This window comes from Hirundo rustica, chromosome 10 (assembly GCF_015227805.2).
Source record: "Hirundo rustica isolate bHirRus1 chromosome 10, bHirRus1.pri.v3, whole genome shotgun sequence".
Lineage (NCBI taxonomy): Eukaryota > Metazoa > Chordata > Aves > Passeriformes > Hirundinidae > Hirundo > Hirundo rustica.
In genome coordinates, this window is record NC_053459.1 from 10,972,967 (window position 1) to 10,992,317 (window position 19,351).

Genomic DNA, 19,351 nt, shown 5'->3' on the forward strand with positions numbered 1-19,351 from the left:
GGAGCCACGTTACTGTAGTCATCATGGCACTGAGCCGGTAATTCTCATGCACAGGGAGTTCTCAGGAGCAGCAGTGTGCTGTTTGTGTAAAACACAATTTGTGGGTTTTGGTTTTAAAAGCAAAAGGAAGATGTTTAGGCCATTCACAGTATCTCTCTTCTAAAACAAGTGAAGTCAGCTACTTTAATAATCATGTTTGTCTTTTCATTTCTCATTCAAAAGCTTTGCCTTGTAAGGCTGTTGGCATGCTTCTCAGTATCCTGTTTTTATCCTGTAAATCTGTTTTTGTAATGGAGTTTCTCTGCTTGACAAATACTTTCTTAATGTACCTGTGTTCCTGTCCCTGTAGTAACAGTTTGCAAAACACTTGGCAGGCATCCCAAAGCAGTTACGTTTGGAGCTGCCTTGTAAAAGAAGCTTCATTTCTCCTCCCATGTGACGAACAGAGAGGGAAACGCAACCTTTGCCCCAGGGGATTTACAATAAAAACTTTCCAGTTTTATGGCAAAACACAACTGCTATAGAAATGTGTGCAAGGTCAGCTAAGGGTTTTACTTCCGTTTTAGCAGAAAGGCAAAGCTGGAGTTCGGATTATGACTTGCTTCCTTTACCACTCTTAAAAATCACCTTCCAGAAAGCTTCCCTGAGAATTTTGATTGTGAACGGGCCAGTATCATCTGATGTTCCATTTAGCAAATAAACAAAATCTGAGAATACCAAGGAGAGCACTGTTAGAGGAAAGACTCTGTCGGTGTGTGCTTATCTTAGCTATAAAAGCCAGCACAAACAGCCAGGCACTGAAAGCAGTAGCAGGTATTGTTCAGGCGGTAGCTGGAGCAAAATTCAAGTACTAAATTTTGGTCATCCCAAGAAAGGTGCATATCATGTTTTAAAGTTATGGAGAGTTTTATTGAGAGGGTCCAGTAGGGTGGCCCTCCTGATTTCTGAAGTTAATCCATGCTGTGCCATAATTTATGGATTCCTTCTCTTAAATACATCCTGCCATCTCAGAAAAAGAAAAGGAAGAAGCTGGGTTTAGCAATTATTGCCACCTTTTCCTCTCCTTTGCTTGTGTTTACTGTTCCTTCAGTACATCAGCAGTCTTCGTGAGGTAGTTGAAAACTGCCCTGGGATGCCCAGTACATGTCTAAATTATCTTCAGTCTGGTGTGATGGACAGGATTTCACAGTGGATATTAAATGCTGCTGGTTATGGCTATTGTATGCTATTCTATTTTCTAGGTATGTCTACCTGCCTTCAGAGTCCAAGGTCATTTTAGAAGTTTCTCCTGAAGTGTTCAGAAATTCATGTCCATGCAAGGGTTCGTCCCATGCTTGGGACAAAACTGCTGCTTGGTAATGGCTCATGCTAGAAGAAATACTTGTGTGTGTTAAATCTGTAGATGCTTGACTGACTCTTGTGCTGTCTGCAGACGAGAGAGGGCTTCTCTATAGCATTGTCTCAAAGTTCAAGTGCATCCATCATGCTCTACTTGCAGGATATGTGCTTTAGATGAGGTATTTTCTTCAAGTGGTATTTTCTTAAATAACTTCTAACTGTAAACTATATCACTGTTCTAATTCCTACTTTTAAAAGAAATGCCTTTAAAATTTTTTTTGTTTCTCTCTCCTGTTTTTTTTTTTTTTTCAGGGAAAAGTTCACCTTGAACTAAAACTGAACGAACTGATAACAGACAATGGATCTGTGTGCCAGCAACTAGTAGTACAGTAAGGAAATACATTAATCTTTTAATATTTGGTTGTTTGTTAGAATGCTGCGGGATTTGTCTTTCCTGATGCTGGATGTTTGCGCATCTTGGTACCAGTAGCATTTTTCTTTTTATGTGACTTTCCTTGGAATCCACCTAATGAGGAGATGAGTGTATGTCTAGGGAACTCCAACAGAAGTTTTTTACAGCTGCTCATCTGTGCTGCCAAAGCCCTCACTTTCATTTTCGTTATGAAGTTCAGGTGATGTTCTTGTCTTAGTTAGCTCTCTAAACCCAGATGAGTAGTTGAGTTGGAGCAGGACCCAGCAAAGTGCTCTGTTGCTGTTTTCTAACTTGGTATGAAGGAGGAAGCTATCCTGTGATAGAACTAAACTAGTAAAGCTAGTGATGGTTTAATGGCTTAGGCTCATAATTCAGGTAAGGTAGAACTTGCTGGACATCAAGGGATCTTCATTACTTAAAGATAATTTGGAATGTATCTGCTTTTACAGTGTAGCAGCATGGTTCATTGGGAGTCCTGCTGCTCTTATTTTTGTTTCTCGCAGCACAAAGCGGAATTCGAACTGGACTATTCACCACCAAAAGCTGGCTGGAGCTTTATGACTTTGTGTTTTATTCCCAACTTCCTTAATTTTCAGAAAATTTTATATTTTTATATGTTCATGCAAGTTAGTGTTGTGGGTTCTTATTTTTAAAAACGTGCCTGGATTTTTCGTATGATGAAGAAAAGTTGCATTAGAAAGTTACTGTTGTAAATTGCAGTTTTGAGTAGGAAGTGGTTTACTCACTGTGCCCTCTCTTAGGATCTCTTTATGACGGAGATAATTGATCAAAAGGAAGCCAGGCTTCTCTTTTGGTTGCTGCATTCACCCACTCACTGCCATGTGGGAGAGGGTTGTGCGTTAAACACTGCAGTCTTACATCACTGCTGTTGTCTGAGGTTGTGAAATGCACTGGAGTTCCTTAAACTAAAAATGTTCAGTAGGATTTTACCACATGTGCTGCTGCCCTTAAAATAATTTACTGCATTAGTAATACATCGTACGTAAATATATTTTGGATGTACATGTGAGAGTATGAGAAATAAGAAATTTTTTTCTAGGATAGGAGAGTTCTAGATACTTGTGCTGGCTTCTGTGTGCAGTTAGGTTGCTAATGGATTTCCACTCTGTATTCCCTGAGAGTCCAGAAATTCTACAAAGATGAAAACTAGTAGCTCCAACTTTCATGACACAAGATTAAACATGGTGTTAAGTTCACACCCAATAGGAAGGAATTCAAAGGCTGTGATTCTGAGCATTACCTGGAGTCCCCTGTCACCTTGTGGCTGAACCAAAACAGTGACTAGCAAGGCAGTGGATTCCTGTGGTTTTGGGTCTGTAAATATGGCTGTAGAGGCTTTTCCTGATGGTCTTCTAGATGAGTTTTATGAGGAGGATTGATTTAAAAACTCAATTCCAGCAGCTCTTTTTGGCATAAAGCACAACCTTCCTTTGGTGAAGGACTGTCTTAGAGCTCCTGTAGAGCAGGCTAAGCCCTGATTTTACACATCATTTTTGTATTAATTGCAAACTTGCTCTTAAGTTTCATGCAGATATACTCACAGATGGTGAATTAAAACTTTGTTTTGTCTCTGATACTAATTGTTTCCTTTTCTAATGTGTGAATGAGGAGGGAGAAAAGTGCAAGAGATTACCTGCTGACTCACTTTAAGCTGTTTTTTTTTTTTTTTGAAACCACAATGGTGTGTGTAGTAGCACATTTCACAAATGCATGCTCGCAGCTCTTGCTGGGAGTCGCTAAGATCGAGTTTGCATTGTTTGCATATCTGCTGCTGCTGAAGTAGATGATACTTGAGCAGATTCTTGGCAGACTGGCAGTTGGGTGGTGGCACCTGTATTTGCTGGGGTTAACAGCCCTTCAGCTCTGAAAGAAGGTTTTGTGTATGTGTGAACACTTCAAAGCCCAGAAAGTTTATTACGGCCAGATTATGACTTCATTGCACATGCTTTTCTAAATAAATGATACACCAGGCCCTCTTAAATTGACCTGTCAGTTTGTTACTGTCCTGTTTATGCCTTGTCTGCTCACATGAAGTTGTTCTAGTGAACACGGCAGTTTTTATGAAGTGTACATACTGATCTTAATGGCTGCAGTTAGGGAGTGTCTGTCCTTGGAGAACTTCAGTTGATTTGAATGATGGAGATAGAGTCAGTTATTGAGGGGGTTTATTGTGGGCTGGGTCTTTTTAAGGACTTATTTTCATCTTCTAAGCTGAATATGTGCCGGTTGTATCTGAAAGGCTCATTTCCTGTACGAAACTCCTCTTGCACAACAAACTACCGGGATGAAAATGAATGTAAACCAAAATATATCTTACACTGTCCTGGAACAGGGCTGTAGTTGGAGAAAAGAACCAAAGTTCTGTTACCTGTTGCTTAAATGGTACATAAGGATATAGTAGTCTAAAATATAAAATAAAAGGCTTGTAAGTTCCTGTCTACTTCTTCAAACTCCATGCATTTATGCTTTTTGAATGACAACTACCTGGCTAGGTAGATGAAATTATTTGTCAAAGCTGAAATAATTTACTGTATGTTAGTAGTGTATTTATTATGGTTGTCAGAACAGTAGTGTATATTTAGTGTTATTTTGGTTTTTGGTTAGTCAAAATGTTTGGCATTTTGTTGGTGGTGGTTTTGCTGGGATTCCTTGGTTGTTGTTTTCCAGTTAGAGGAGACTGCAGTTGCAGCACTTTGCCTGATTCTTTGAGGAGAGGCAGTATTCCTGTGAAATTTGCTGACTGACAAACCGAGTGAGGTTTTTTTCGTTGCATTCATTTCCATTCCAACTTTTCAATTTCTGTTAAGTCTACTCTAGCTTAGCCACTTCAAACATCTTCAGAATTTTTAAACATGCTTACTGGAGGCTGTTTGTTTAGTGGCTTAAAAGCATCAGTAATGATTCAGCGCAGTGTGCTCAGTCCCTGGGGAGGAACACTCCAGCTCGGTAGTGCTGAGTTGATTTAATGGCTTTCTATCCCTAATGACTGCTTGCCTTTGGAGCTTGGGAGGGCTCCTGCGTGACCAGGGTAATTCTGTTTGACAAACTGACAACTGGCTTGCGACCTAGAAGCTTCCTGTGAGGGTGGTGAACAGGAGCAGCAGTTCAGCTGACTTGGCTGTGCTGTCCCGTCCGTGTGTAAGGCAGGCTGCGGGCAGTTCTGCACGCCGGAGGGATGGAGCTGACTGGCTGCCCTGGAGCCAGAGATGGAAGGGGATGAGATGACCTACATTTGGACCAAATGTTTGTGCCTGATGGGTGGAAGAGAGAGATTTGGGGATATTAGGAGCTGTTGGTCAGGGGAGGTGTTGAACCAGGGCAGGCTGTCTCATAAACTAGGCAGACCGTACTCGCTGGCAGCAGAACTGGGCCTTGGGCAGGGGGCGAAAAGGGAATAATATTAGAGCTGCCTCCACAGGGAGACCTGGAGCATGAAATCCCCTTGAAGTGACAGATCCATGTGATGAATCCAGAGATTCCAGTTCTGCCGCAAGGCTGTGAAGTTGTCACTAAAATGTTTTTCAGCTCTCAGGAAATCACAAACAAGCCTTTCTTTAGTTTGTGTATGTTGTGGTCAAGAGAACAGAACAAGCTGTTTGTGTAACGAGAAGTCCCACAGACTTGTATCTGTTAGCTAGAGAAATCCAGGCGCTTGGTCAACATGTCAAAGACTGTAAGAAGAGAAATTGTGGTGTTTGTGTTAAAACAGCTGAATTCTCTTCAGATAAGGTTGACTGATCCATCTGCTATGAATTTCTGGTGAGGTTCAAATTGAGGCTGATTTATAGGTGCTCAGCACTGGCACCTGAAACTGCCAAGCCCGAGGAGCTGCAGAGTGTTTTATGCTACAGGATGCCCATCGGTCTGAAAGAAGAGTCCTGCCTCAGATCAGATACCCCAAATGACTGGAAGGTCTCGACAGTTTAATTTTGTTGCCACTCTCTGCCACTTGTGTGTTGGAGGAGGAATCAGTTCATGCTTATGAAACAACTGGATGTTTCAAGAACCCATTTAAATGGTGGGTTTGAAATCTCTGTAGCATTCATTGTGATTCAAAAAATTACTGAAATGCTGGAGGCCACGTGCTTGATAACTGGAAGAAAAATAACAAATGATTGTGTAGTGGTTCAGCACTAAATGTTCCCTGAACTGGCTAAGACAAAGGGACTTTTGGGGGGAGAAAATACCATCTGGTTTACAATTGTGCATACTCCAAAGAGGGTGGAGTTTGGGGCAGCACAGGAGTGTTAGTGTCTGTTGCTTCTACACTTGTGTTTGAATTTACAGCTCCTATTACTCTTTTAACACCATTTTGCTACTGTGCATAAAGCATTTATTTAAAAATGTGTGCAGCTACATGACTTTATCCCGATCTGCACAACTTATTATTCCACATTATGATACTAGAACATTTACTTATTTGTTCGTATGAATTTAGAGAAGCGTGTTTTCTCCTTAAATTGCCTAGGTTTTGGGTTTTATTCAGATTAGAAAATTATGACAACTGAAACTTTTTTGCATTAATTTAATTAAATTCCTGCAATACAGACAAAAAATGCATTATTTTAGAGAGAACAGGAATACAGCATTCAGATCTCATTTGTATTTTGTTTATGAAATTTTGTAATCTGCTGAATGTTTCTGGATTTAAAGTAGTGTGTATGGTTACATTAGAGCATCATTGTGCTAGAAAGTCTGGTTTCTGCTATGAATTTGCAAACTCTTCTGCTTTACTCTTGTTGTTCCAAGTGGTTTCAGTTAATGCCCATATGTGGGCAGCATCTGAAGGTTAAGCAGCTTGCTGACACAGCTCTTTGTTGCTGTTGGGCTAATTCAAAGATTGCAAGACTTTAGGAAAGGTCCAGAAAACGTTTCTCTGTCTCCATGAGCATTAGTTGCCAACCATCCTGTCCCTTCTGCATCAGGACTGGTGGACAGTGTGCCTGCATACCTGTTAAACACCAGTTTCCACTTACGTATGAACTACAGAAGAATACAGGATTGTTAAAAGGGCCATTTAACCCTGATGGTCATTTAAGCCTGAGCATGGACTATTGTGAAAAAAGTTTGAAAATAAACCTTGAGCACTATTTCAAAGGTAGAGCCAGAACTATATACTATAATAGTTTTGGATGCTTAATTTTAAATACCATTTCAGGATTTGACTTTGCGTTTCTTGGTGTAACTCAGAGTGTATTTTATCCAAAATTAAATATTTCAGTCCATTTCAATGCCTTCCAGATACAGTTGCTGCCAGTGGTTGAGGCCAGATAGCTTTTTGTGGGCCTTTAGAAACCAAATTAAAAAGTTAATGAAATCTGTAATTTCTCCTCTAACATATAGCAGTTCATTTTACTTAGGATTTTGTCATTCATGTATGACACTGGATTGTCTCTATCAAAGCAGTTCCAAGAGTTTTGTTCTCACAGAGCCCCCCAGGTCTGACTGTATACTTGGGTAATATTTTGTGTTACCATCTAGAGATCTGCTTCAGGTACATGCAGTATGTGGGATCAATGTATAGCTATATCTATGTGTAATGCAGCAGGACATAAAAAGTTTTCAAAAAAAAAATAGCATTGTTTGGGTGTTATTTTTTTAAGCCAAATAATTGCTTCACTGATCTGTTGTTTGTCTTTTCCTTGTAGCATAAAGGAGTGCCATGGGTTGCCTCTTATAAACGGACAGAACTGTGATCCTTATGCAACAGTCTCTCTTGTGGGGCCTTCCAGGTAACATTTTAGCATAAAATGAATAAATCTAAAAACGCTGTGATCTGGACTTGGAAAAGAAAGTCATAGGTTTTAATTAAAACACAGAAAAATCTTGCAGTGCTCTCGTGCGTACATCCCATCTCCATGGACACTGCTCTCTCCCCTTCCCTGCCATCTGCTCGGGACCGGGATGGTGTTTGGTCTGTCGGAACGGTCTGCTCTAGTCAAGAGCCACTTGGGACTCAGCTCTTTCTTACGTCTTGTATTGCACTCTTGATTTCTGCACTGTACTTCCTGTTAATTCATGTGAAATTCTTGCATGTTATGATGCAGTCAGTTGCTCACTCACCTTCTTCTCTGATTTTCTTAATGTGTGAGTTTCTTTGCAGCAGAAGTGTAGTAATTGGGAGGAGACAAGAGAGGAGAGGTTCTGGATCACCTTCAGGATGCTGCAGAGTCCCCGCAGTTCAAATATCTCCTTGTTTGGGATCAATAATCCTCAATAACTGCTGCGTGTTTTCATTTAAGAAAAATCCCCCATCCCACACATTCACTATGTGCAAGCCCCTGCCCAATAAGGAGGATAAGTTCCTGTTGCTTCTTTTTTGCCACGTCAAACCCTTTCCTTTCTCTGGTGCTGAGGAATTGCCTTTGTGAGCATAGTGCCAGGATGTGTTGTACCACACTTGCTTGGCTTAAAGACTTTGGAACGATTGTCCCTACGTAAGCTCTGCATGGAGCATTTTTTTCCTCCTTGGTAATAAATGATCACATTTTTTAGGTTTGACTTGGGGGTTTTGTGTTGTTTGCTTGGGTTTTTCCTAAGAGGACTAGGGAGACTCGTTACACTTAGGGGAATCATGGGGTCAAATGGCAAAGAAGGTAAATTGACATCCATTTTCTGTTTGAGTGCTGTGATGTGGATGGAAGTGGGAGATTGTTGGTCTCACATAGTATTTACCCTGTTAGTCTAGGAATATTTGTGCAAATCTTACAGGAATTCCTGGTTAAGATTTTCCAATCTTATGCATGTGTGACTCATGTACCATGACTGGAATATTTATGTGTCCAGTGCCTGAAAATAGGTAGTTGATACTCAGGGCAATTTTTCTTCTCCATTGTCTGATTTTCTCACGTATTTTATATTTCTTTCTTTTGGAAAGCCATTCTATACTACCATAGCCCTTTGCTAAATAAATAAATAAAACTTTAATGCTTTATAAAACCTGTAAAATTAAAAAAATATCCCAAAACCAACCCACAAGGAAGTGGGGGCAGTTGTTTTGTGTTAACCCTGTGCTGCTTCATTTCTAACATGAGCAGCAGTTGCTTTCAAAGAAAACCTTCATTGTCTTGGGTGTAAGCTTCTGTCTGTAAAGAAGTAGTGGGTATTTCACCAGCAAGAGGGTGGGAAAAACAGAAACTGCAGTTGAACAAGACTGCAAAAAAGAAAAGTGTGGTCATTACAATCGGCTGAATGGCAGAAAGTCTTCAAGGCCAGCATGTTTCCTAACAGGCATCAGAAGAAAATTTAAATTTTAAATGCATTAGAAATTGTTGATGTATTTTAATTAATATATGTAAGTTTTACCTGTTTGTGAAATTAAATACAGCCGTTGAGTTGGTTAGATGCACGGTTGGCTAGATACAGCATGTAAAATTTTAGCTCTTTAAACTGTATTGTGAGATGAACCAATTTTATTTTAAGATTTTCCTTACTGACCAAAGTGAATTCTAGAATAACAAAAACTGTTTTAACTTAAATGCATGGGTCCTTCTTGACTATAGAATGTCTTTATAATTGTGTGTTTAAGTTGTCTATGGTAAAAATTTTACCACATTGGAACAGGAATGACCAAAAGAAGACCAAAGTTAAGAAGAAAACAAGCAACCCGCAGTTTAATGAAACATTTTATTTTGAGGTAACTTTTTGCGTGCTGTTCTTCCTGTTTATCTATTTTATGCAACCCTTCAGATGGTTTTAAGCAAGCTGTGTAGCAGTACCTAATGCAGAAATCTCTCTTCATGCAAATTGAAGAGCTTTAACTGGCTGCTCAGATGTAAGTGAATGACATACTTAAATTTCTGTCTGCCAGACAATAGCATTGTCCCTCCAATTGCTTTGTGAAAAATTCCTTGAAGGTAATTCCGTGGCTTGAATCATTTAATGTATCATCTGTTGCCATCTGGAGTTCTGAGATAACTTTAGCCTATCCCATGGACTTCTATTTAAATATTTTCAAGCTTGACTTAAAAAACCCAAACAACTTCTTTAGTTAATAAAGTAATATAGTGATTATATCCAAAAAAGTTTATTTTATTTTTAAAAGTTAACTTTGTTGTTATTTAGGAGGTGGTTTCAATTTTACATGAGTTATCTGACAATAAACAAATTATTTGTTTAAATTTTAATCTGATTTGTGTCTAATAAAAATCAGATTAGCATTTAAAGCATGCTTACTGAGAGTTGGAACGAGCACAACTATTGCATGTGCCTCAAATGTATTGTAATTTACTGTGTTTTTATAAATCCTGGTCCTGCTGTGGGACTTGAGTGAGAAATAGTTTCGTACCTACGCACAGTTTCAATGCATGTGTGCGCCTCAGTTGACCTGCTCAAGAATACTGAGTGGATTTCTTTGAAAGTCAGATATCAGGATAAAAATGTGATCCAAACCACTCTGGTAACTTTTTGACTTACGATTTATTGGAATTAAATTGAGAATGCAGTCAGTCAAGAAATGAGGAAAGTGTAGATGAGGGGTTACAATGATGGTGTAACTAGGGCAAGAAGGGTGGACTTCTTAATTTGTTGTTTCTTTAAATATTCCAGAATTGACTTCAATGCTTTCATGGGGCAAAAAGAAGAAAATTTTGCCAGTTTCATATCAGACTACTTGCTGTTTTTTCTAATACATCTATACTGTAACTCCTTCATGTAACATGTAACTCCTAAGGTACCGCCATGATCCCTTCTTGACCCATTTTTCTCCTGCTTACTGACAAAAGACAGTTTGTTTGGTCAACTGACCTTTTTGCTTTATGTAAGGAACAGTAACTGTTTACCCATGCTAGGGGCAGGGGGGTGTTTCTTGGATTTTTGATATCCATAATACAAAAGGTGTGTTAATAGGAGGAATTCACTTGCAGGTAACCAGGTCCAGCAGTTACACCAAAAAGTCCCAGTTTCAGGTGGAAGAAGAAGATATTGAGAAGCTAGAAGTCAGGTAAGTTATGTGAATTAGAAAGTGATTTCATAGAATCGTTAATAAATTATAATATTTTATCATCAAGACTGTAAATACCTGTTTTATCTTGGTGTAGCTCCAGAGAATTACTGATCAAACTTGTAGAAAAGATGACATAGAAATTTTCTCTTTTTTTTTTAACTTGTATTTCTTACTGAAGATGAGGTTTTTTGTTTTGAAGTAAATAGTGGTTGAGTTTATCTAGCAGCCTAAATTTACTGCCTGTGCCTGTGAGTAAAGAGGTATGAGTATCTTCTATTAAATTATTCATTTGGGCAGAATATTGGTAATAGAACTTGTACTGGAAGATACCAGCATGCCTGATCCTAGTGTATAGTTTCAAATATAGTTGGCTGGTTTGATAAAAAAAGAGGGAAAAGCCTCTTTTATGTGATTCTTACAATTTCACTTTGCTTTTTAGAGGAACATTTGTATTTCATCTTTTCCTTGCCAATGCAAATACTTAAAGTATGTTCCTCTTTTCTGCTTTTCTGCTGCTTTACCCTCAGAGCAGGTCTGTCTGTATTTATGCAATGTAGTTAGAGCTGCAGAGAGCCCTGTACTCAGTTTCTTTTTATTGTGCTCCTGCACATACGTGCACCAAATCTGCTGAATGGCAGAAAGTCTTCAAGGCCAGCATATGTTTCCTAACAGGCATCAGAAGAAAAATCCAGCAGTTAATCCAAATAGCCATTATAGAACTAACTTGGTATGTGCATTTTTAACTATTAGCTTCATTAATTAGAATTGTATGTTTCATTATAGATGCAAATATATTTAGAAAAATAGTCATGCCCCAACAAATCTAGTTGTTTTTTGTTTTTGTTTTTTTGTTCTTAACAACTGCTGTCTGTCAGAAATGTCAGAGAGGTAAGAAGTAATAGAACAAACCCAGGGTGCATGTGTGGAACCTGATTCCGTTTGAGGTTGTAAGCGTACGAGCTGCTGCTTGGAAAAGCAAGCGCATGTGTTGGTGTGGCATTGCAGTGTGCCAGATTCTAGCAGTTAGGTAGATATTTAAATGTAGTGGTTAAAAAGCTCACTTGAATTACCTGAGAAGAAATGTGCACAGTTTTGGGGGTGGAGACTGCGCAGAACCCATACATTGTGCCAGTTTCACTTTTATTTACTGATGCAAGGTCTGCAAGTCTTAACTTTCACTGTTTGTTTCTTTACCTGTTCTTTATGGGTTAATAAGCCACTTGTTTGAGTCTTCTTGATTTATGTAGAATGGAGTGAGGTTTCTAACATTTGCTGCCTGCATGCATGTGGATTAGTGCTGTAAGGCAGTTATTGTAAACTTGCTTATTTCTCTCTGGGAGAAAAGAAGATAAAGCAATGTTCTTGTTTTCAGGGTTGACCTGTGGAATAATGGGAATCTGGTACAAGACATCTTTCTAGGAGAAATTAAAGTTCCTGTGAAGGTGTTAAGAAATGATTCCTTTCAAGCATGGTGAGAAATGGTGGTTCAGAAGTGAATTTGCTTGTTTCTTGCCCATTTTCCCTTGCAGTGGTTATGTTTCATTCTGTCTATTCATTAAACTGTGTCTTCCTGTTCTGATCTAGGTAAAACATATTTCTAGAGTTTCCCTGCTCAATAAATGAACCTTGTCAGCAGGTACATTTAGCTCTGCTCTTCCCCTGTCTGCACACAGTCACAGAACAGTTGGGAGTTTGAGGGGGAAGTGCAGAGAGTGAAGGGAAGATGGGCTGTAACTATCTTTGGTCAGGTTGCTGGATTTCAGTGATGTATCTGTGCTTTTCAGCCTACCCAGCAAACCTGGAGCTTCTCAGAATTGCATCACTTGTAATGAAATTCCTAAGTCAGATTTCCAGAATGACTGATGAGGAGTTTATTTGATCATTAAGTGTGGCTTTTTTTTTTCTTCCTTGGGAAGGCTCTGGAAGTATCTTCTAGAACCAGCCCAACATCATGTCAGGGAGCAGGCATGGGAGATGGAAGGGTAAGGTATGAAGGGAGTTCAGGAGAAACACTTCTGCGTGGGACATCTCAGCACCCTCCCTTCTGATGTTTTTGGGAGCAGGAGCCCGTCTCCAGCTCCTTTACTGTCCCAAAAGCTTAGCAGGAGGAAGGGACGAGTGCAAGGGATTTGAGTGCCTCCAAGTGTGTAAAATAGCCTGCTTTTAGTGAACCTTTCAGGACAGGAAAAAGCATGGAGAAAGTGCTTTCACGTCCACACAGAAAACAAGTGAGAGGGAAGTGTGTAAATAGGAACTAGATGGAACCCAGGCCTTGGCCAGGAGCCATGGTGGCTCTGCTCCATGTACCCTCCTCTGGCTCCCAGTTCTTGGCTGTTGAACTCAGACTCTAGGTGTTTGAATGTGATCTGTAGGTGTTTGTGTTGGAGTTTCTGGTTTTCATAGGGTCTGTTGCAGACACCAGCTCGTTCTGCCAGTGTCTGATCAGCAGTTGTATGACCATATTAACATAAAAACAGGCCTCTGCTAACACCCTGATGAGAGAAAGATTGTATCAGCATGTGCTCAGTGCCAGTGAGCTGTGTTTGTGCAGCTTTTTGAATTGACCTAACTCGTGTCTAGTTCTCTTGAGTGAGTCTGCTCATATGCTTTTGCATTGAACATCCTCATATCCAGGTATGATCTGCTTATCAAAAACAGATCTGTGATTAAAAATAACAAATCTTTTATACTATTGTGAATTTGCATAATACTATTTTGAATGCAGCTGAAGTACAGCGGAAACATTATCTCTACTACTGAATATTTGGAAAATAAGCCTAAGAGTCATTTTGTTAAGAGAAGGGTCCCCTGGTAAATCAGTTTTATTTTATGTTAACATGCCTTCATGGGCACTGATTATGAAAAAAAGAAGTCTGATCTCCTGGTTGTAGAAGTCCAAATGAACATGATTGTTAAAGATTATTGGAGTTGAAACTGCTGTGACACCACTTGAAAGCTGTTGACATTTTTGTAGGGCTGCACCTCCTATTGGAATGCAGTGAAACTGCAGCAAATGAACTGTTCAATGTATTTTTGTTTTAAAAGCAGATAAAAAATCTGCTTTTTCCCTATATCTTGTTTCTCAAGAGTGGAACCTGTTAATATTACGTGTTTTTTCTGGTCTCAGACAAGACCATATAAATTGTTCCCACTGTTTGTTTCACCTAAGGTGTCCAACACCCTAAGTATAACCTAGATGTAAAATGAGATGGCCCAGTAATCTCAAACAATTCGTGCTGTTCCCTGTTAACCTACAGAAAGTATATCCCATTTTACTGTTTGCAGAGATGTGAGAAAATAAATATAAGTTCCATTATGTGTTAAAGATTAATTAAATGCTTCTCATTTTTTTACTCTTGTGTCTCAGAGTAAAAAAAAAAAAACTCGGGGTTTTTGGTGAATTTTTTGCTAGTTTCCAGATATAATGGATGTATACTGAAATAGCTAAATGTGGTACATAGCTTTATTATGGATTTAGTCGAATGAATGAAGTAGGTATCTAATATTTTATAATTGTATTGTTGCTTACAGGTACTTACTTCAGCCCAGAGAAAATGGAAACAAGTCTTCTAAAACTGATGATTTGGGATCACTTAGATTAAATATCTGTTACACCGAAGATTGTGTTCTTCCATCTGAGTACTACACTTCTCTAAGGAACTTGCTGCTAAAATCTTCAGATGTTCAGGTACTTCTGTTGAAAATTTCATTAAAGTGAAAACTAAAAATGGATTATGCAGTTGTCAGACAATATGAATTACTCATATCTAGATAATTGGATTTGTTTCTTTGTGGCGATTACTTCTGTCACACCCAGATGAACAGCTTCTAGAGCTTTTACTTCTGCTCCAAAGTATCAGGATTTTCTTCTTATTTTGGAAGAAGCAGTGGAGACAGGGAAATAACCTGTGTGATGTGCCTGGAGGAGATAAAATACTTTCTTCTCATTGGTTTCTGTTTTCAACATTGTATTTTTCCACTGGCCTCTATTGGCCTCTTGCATTTAGAGGTTTTCCAGGGACACTGATTCATTATTGGCACTGAAGGGCAGATAATTAATACAAAGGATCTACTTCAGAATTGATTTCAAATTGTACTTCCGAATTGCTTCTGCCTTTCCCAGGATGTTAATCAGCACGACCGAATTTCTTGCCAGGACGTGGTGACAGAGGGAAGTGTGGCAGAGGGTTTGCATAGCATTGGGACAGGAGTCAAATTGTAGTAACTAGACTTTATATTCGTGGGTCTTTTACAGCTTTTTATCAATTCAGTGTTAGTAAAGTACTGACAGAGAAGAAAGATAGAGGAAGCAGATGTGACTAAAGATTTTGCTGGCCCATATTCAAATACTGCTTTGCTGGAATTCAGGAATAGCTGAGTATATAGGTAGCAGCAGTCAGCAGCTTTCTTTTCTACTGAAGTAATTTAGTTTTTGTTTTGAAATTCCTAACTGTGCAATGGCAACAAACACTTTAGAAGGGTAAGAACTTCATTTTAATGTCCCCTGATTATAGTTTTAAAAGTCCTATAAAGATACATGATGGTAGAGTAAAACAATTGCTTTATGCCTCTAACTTGGGTTTGTGACAAAGCCATAGTTTAAGCCTTTAGGTAGAATGAGTAGAATGGGTAGCTACTGAATTCCACTCTTAAATGTATTTATAGAATCGATAATTTTCAGTTAAGTATATCTGGAATAGAAGCTTTTAATTGCTGTGTTACACAGCAAATATTGAAATTTCTGTTAATAAACTATGTCTATAGTCTCATTAGATGTGGTCTGTACTTTTTCAAATACACAGAGAACATTTAACTGCTATGCTCAGATTTTGTCTTCTGCTTTCTCCCAGCCTATTTCTGCATCTGCTGCCTACATCCTGAGTGAAGTGTGTCGAGACAAGTACGATGCAGTGCTGCCTCTGGTACGGCTCTTGCTGCACCACCATAAGCTGGTTCCCTTTGTGGCAGCGGTGGCAGAACTGGATCTGAGGGACACCCAGTATGTATTTCATGTTTATTGATGTTACACTTTCTAAAATGAATCTTTGACTTTCACAGGGCTTCATGATACAACAGTGATAAGTAAGCCCTTTGGTTTCTTTCTCTCACGTAAAACTGACTAAATATATTCATCTTCTAGTGCGTGTTTTTAAAAACATTCACTAAAATCACTTGCTGGGAGTCAGAGTTAAGGGTGCTGGGCAGTTAGATAAAACTTTGGCTTAGAGTACATAGCTTTTATTTTAAACATCTCGATTTGGCCACTCTTCAGATTTTACTGCGCATTGGATCGGAACTTAGAAACTTAGATGGAACTTAACAGATGGAACATTTTTATGTTGCTGAAAATCTTCCCCTGTTTCCTTTAACACACGGCTTAAATGAGGGCTGCTCTTTTTCTGCAAAGGTGCCCTGTAATTAAGAATGTGGCCTGCAGGCCTTGGAAGTAGGAAGCACGGGAGTTTTTCCATGCAGCAGCACATGGGGTGTGAATTTGCAGCTCTGTGGTTAGGAGAGAGATAAAGCAGATGGGAGCAGCAACCACTGCGGTGCCAGGTGATGTCCAGTGGAGGTGTGGGAGGGGCTTTGACACCGCAGGACAGTTCATTTCAAATCACTTAGTCTTGATTTAAATAATGCGAGACAGCTTAACTGTGGAGAAAGAGGTGACTCATAGAAAATAATTCTCTAAACTGCATTTTAGTACGCACATTCCGTTGTAATTGAAGTGTAACAAAGGGAGCTTAAACTAAATCTGTCAGATTAGAAAGATGTGCTTTGCACAGCTGGCTGTCAGTTTTCTTCAACAGCTATAATGAATAAAAATGTAACCTTGGATTAAATATGTTCTGGTCTAAGTGTCTGGGTTTATTGGTGTAGTGTAGCAGTGTGCTGTAACTCCAGATTTTTTTCACCATGACTACTGGAGGAGGAATTGTATATTGCTGAGGTACAATATTCATTATTCTGGAATTTTCTCCAGTTGATCTTTCTCATGTTCCATACTGCACTATAACTTTAATAGTATAAAATTTCTTAGGCTTTTTCATATGGTTTTATTTATGTTCCTGGGTTTGGTAATTGCTGTAATAATATTCTTGTTCATACTCCTTTTGTTACTGAGTGCTGTTGCAAACTTGGTGTATATGTTCTGGAATTCCTGATTGAAATATATGATGAAAGTTTTTTTGAATAGTTATTTAATAGCAAGATAGAGTGTAAATTGAATTTTGTAACTGAACTTGTTGTTTTTTCCCCTGTTCAAATAAAATAATTTCTTTTCTTACAGAGAAGCAAACACAATCTTCAGAGGCAACTCGTTAGCAACTCGGTGTGTAGATGAAATGATGAAAATAGTGGGGAAGCACTACCTAAAGGTTACTTTGAAACCTGTTATTGATGAGGTAGGTTATCCTACTGAAACTTCTTTGGGGCCGCTCAGCCCCCAATGGTAGCTTTGTTGGATAGGCATTATTGTTTCAGCTCTGTGGTAGGAATCACTCAGGTAGGGGAATCCTAGAGGAAAACTTAATAGAGCAATAATTGGCTTAGTGGGAGGAGCTGTGTTTTGCTATTTACGTTCCAGATGCTTCAAAATAAACAGTCAATGAAAGTTGTTCGGGCTCCAGCACATTGCAGAGTTTGCCCATGTGATGCTTTATGTAATCAATCCATTTGAAAAGGCACAAACAGAAGTGAGGATGATCATTGCATGTTGTTATGGGTGGTTAGGACCTATTTAGAATTTTATTCCTAAATCTAAGAATCTAATTTTAAATGGGTGCATTTCCATACTTTCTGTCTGAAAAATTGAACTCCTGTAGTTTGGTTTGTTTGTTTCAGATATGTGAGTCTCCTAAGCCCTGTGAAATAGATCCCATCAAATTAAGAGAAGGGGATAATGTGGAAATTAATATGGTGAGTTTCCCAACTGGTCTCAAAATCTGGAAGAAAAGCAGCTTTTAAAATTTTTTAAAGCAGCTCTTTGTAATGGAAAATGAGTAACTCATAGTAGCAATATAACTCTGTTTTCAGAGTAAACAAAGAAAAAACTGTATTTTCGTACCCCTCTATGAACACAGCAATGGAAAAGTCCAGTAGAAAATGGGACAGAGAGGAGAAGCTGAAGATGACAGTCATTCTTACCAGTTTTTTTGGTGTTTTGATTCCTGATGTCCTGTACTTAGCATCTAGATTATGATGTACCTAATCAGAATTGCTCTGGCATTTTTCATTGAAGTTTTGCTGGCTGCTCCCCTCTTACCAGAGTATGCTGATGTTTAAAGCTATAGTTGCTTCAATAAAGTTAACATTCATTTGATATACACGGGAAATGCTCCTTTCTTGTTGTCAAATTACAAAACCAGGTATTGATAGGTAGTTGATATTGCTAGACAGTGCTTATATACTTTAAGTAAATATCATTAAACTACCTTTTAACAGTAGCAATGCCATATAAACATTACGAGGCTTTGAAAATATGCACTGTACTAAAATTCAGTATTGAATAGTCAGACTGTGTTATGTTTGTGCTGAGGAGGGGGAAAAAAAAGAGAAACGTGCATGTTCATGGTTTAAAAAAAATACCTTTTTTCATAATTGCAGGAAAATCTCCGCTATTACGTGGACAAAGTGTTCCGTGAAATAGTGCGGTCGAGTATAAGTTGTCCTACCCTAATGTGTGATGTTTTTTATTCTTTGAGGCATCTGGCTGCCAAAAGATTTCCAAGTAAGTGTTCTCTAAAAACTTCTGGAAGTGGTGTTCAGACTGAAAACTTCTGCAGTTACCTTACGGGGATTATTAAAATTCTTGTCTTGTCCAAAGCTGTGCGCTGAACTTTGGCAGTCAGGCATTTGTTTTTCTGTCGGGCTGTAAGTTATAGTGAAACTTTGTGGTCACCCAAGAGGCATTTTTTTATTTTTATATCTTTTTATACAAAAATATAGCAAGTCAGAAACTGCAAAACAGCAGCAAATGAGAAATCATCCAAAAAAAGTACAAGTTAATGAAAGAAAAGCACAAGCAATACAGGAAGTGATTTATTTGACAGATACTTAAAATATGTAAGAGCTGTTCTGTTTATTGCTTCTAAAGAAGCAAGATGTGAACTTGAAAAGCAATTTGGCATTTGCATCCTTACAGAAAGCGTCACTCTGTCAAGGATGACCAGCACATTCATAACCTCTGTGAAGTTAGCTTTAGTACTACTATAGCTAAACTAGTTATGGGGAGTTTTGAGGAGGGTGGGTAATAGAAATTATTTAACAGGTTTGTAAATATGACCAGTATTGGAATAGCTTTAATCTTTCAGGATGGTTTTAATATAGGAGTAATGTCGTGGGTCTGAAATACTCATACTTCAGTCAATTAAAATCTGAAATGTCCTGTAATAAGCTAGAGGTGAAGAATATGCTCCTCATAACGTGGAACATTTCTCTCATTCATGTTTATCACTGAAACTGAGCCATAAATTGCTGTAGTCTAGACAATCCTTTCAGAAAACCCGACTTACCAGATCAGATTGAAGTGGTCATAAGAGTAAGAATGTGACCTCACTGTACTTCCCAGTATAAAAGTAATTACACCCAAAATATTTCATGAGAAAATTCTCATT

General features: G+C 38.6%; 1 protein-coding gene across 4 annotated transcripts in view; it reads left to right on the forward strand.

Annotated features, from left to right (window-relative positions):
- RASA2 (RAS p21 protein activator 2) overlaps positions 1–19,351 on the forward strand; it is a 45,153-nt gene that overhangs the window by 15,563 nt on the left and 10,239 nt on the right. For 2 of the 4 annotated variants that reach the window (XM_040074648.2, XM_040074651.2), the window contains 10 exons: positions 1,651–1,727; positions 7,441–7,524; positions 9,356–9,428; positions 10,657–10,733; positions 12,109–12,207; positions 14,268–14,424; positions 15,587–15,735; positions 17,026–17,140; positions 17,580–17,654; positions 18,342–18,465. In XM_040074648.2, coding sequence (XP_039930582.1) covers positions 1,651–1,727; positions 7,441–7,524; positions 9,356–9,428; positions 10,657–10,733; positions 12,109–12,207; positions 14,268–14,424; positions 15,587–15,735; positions 17,026–17,140; positions 17,580–17,654; positions 18,342–18,465 — 1,030 coding nt within the window. The other 2 variants (XM_040074649.2, XM_040074652.2) reach the window with 2 other exon arrangements.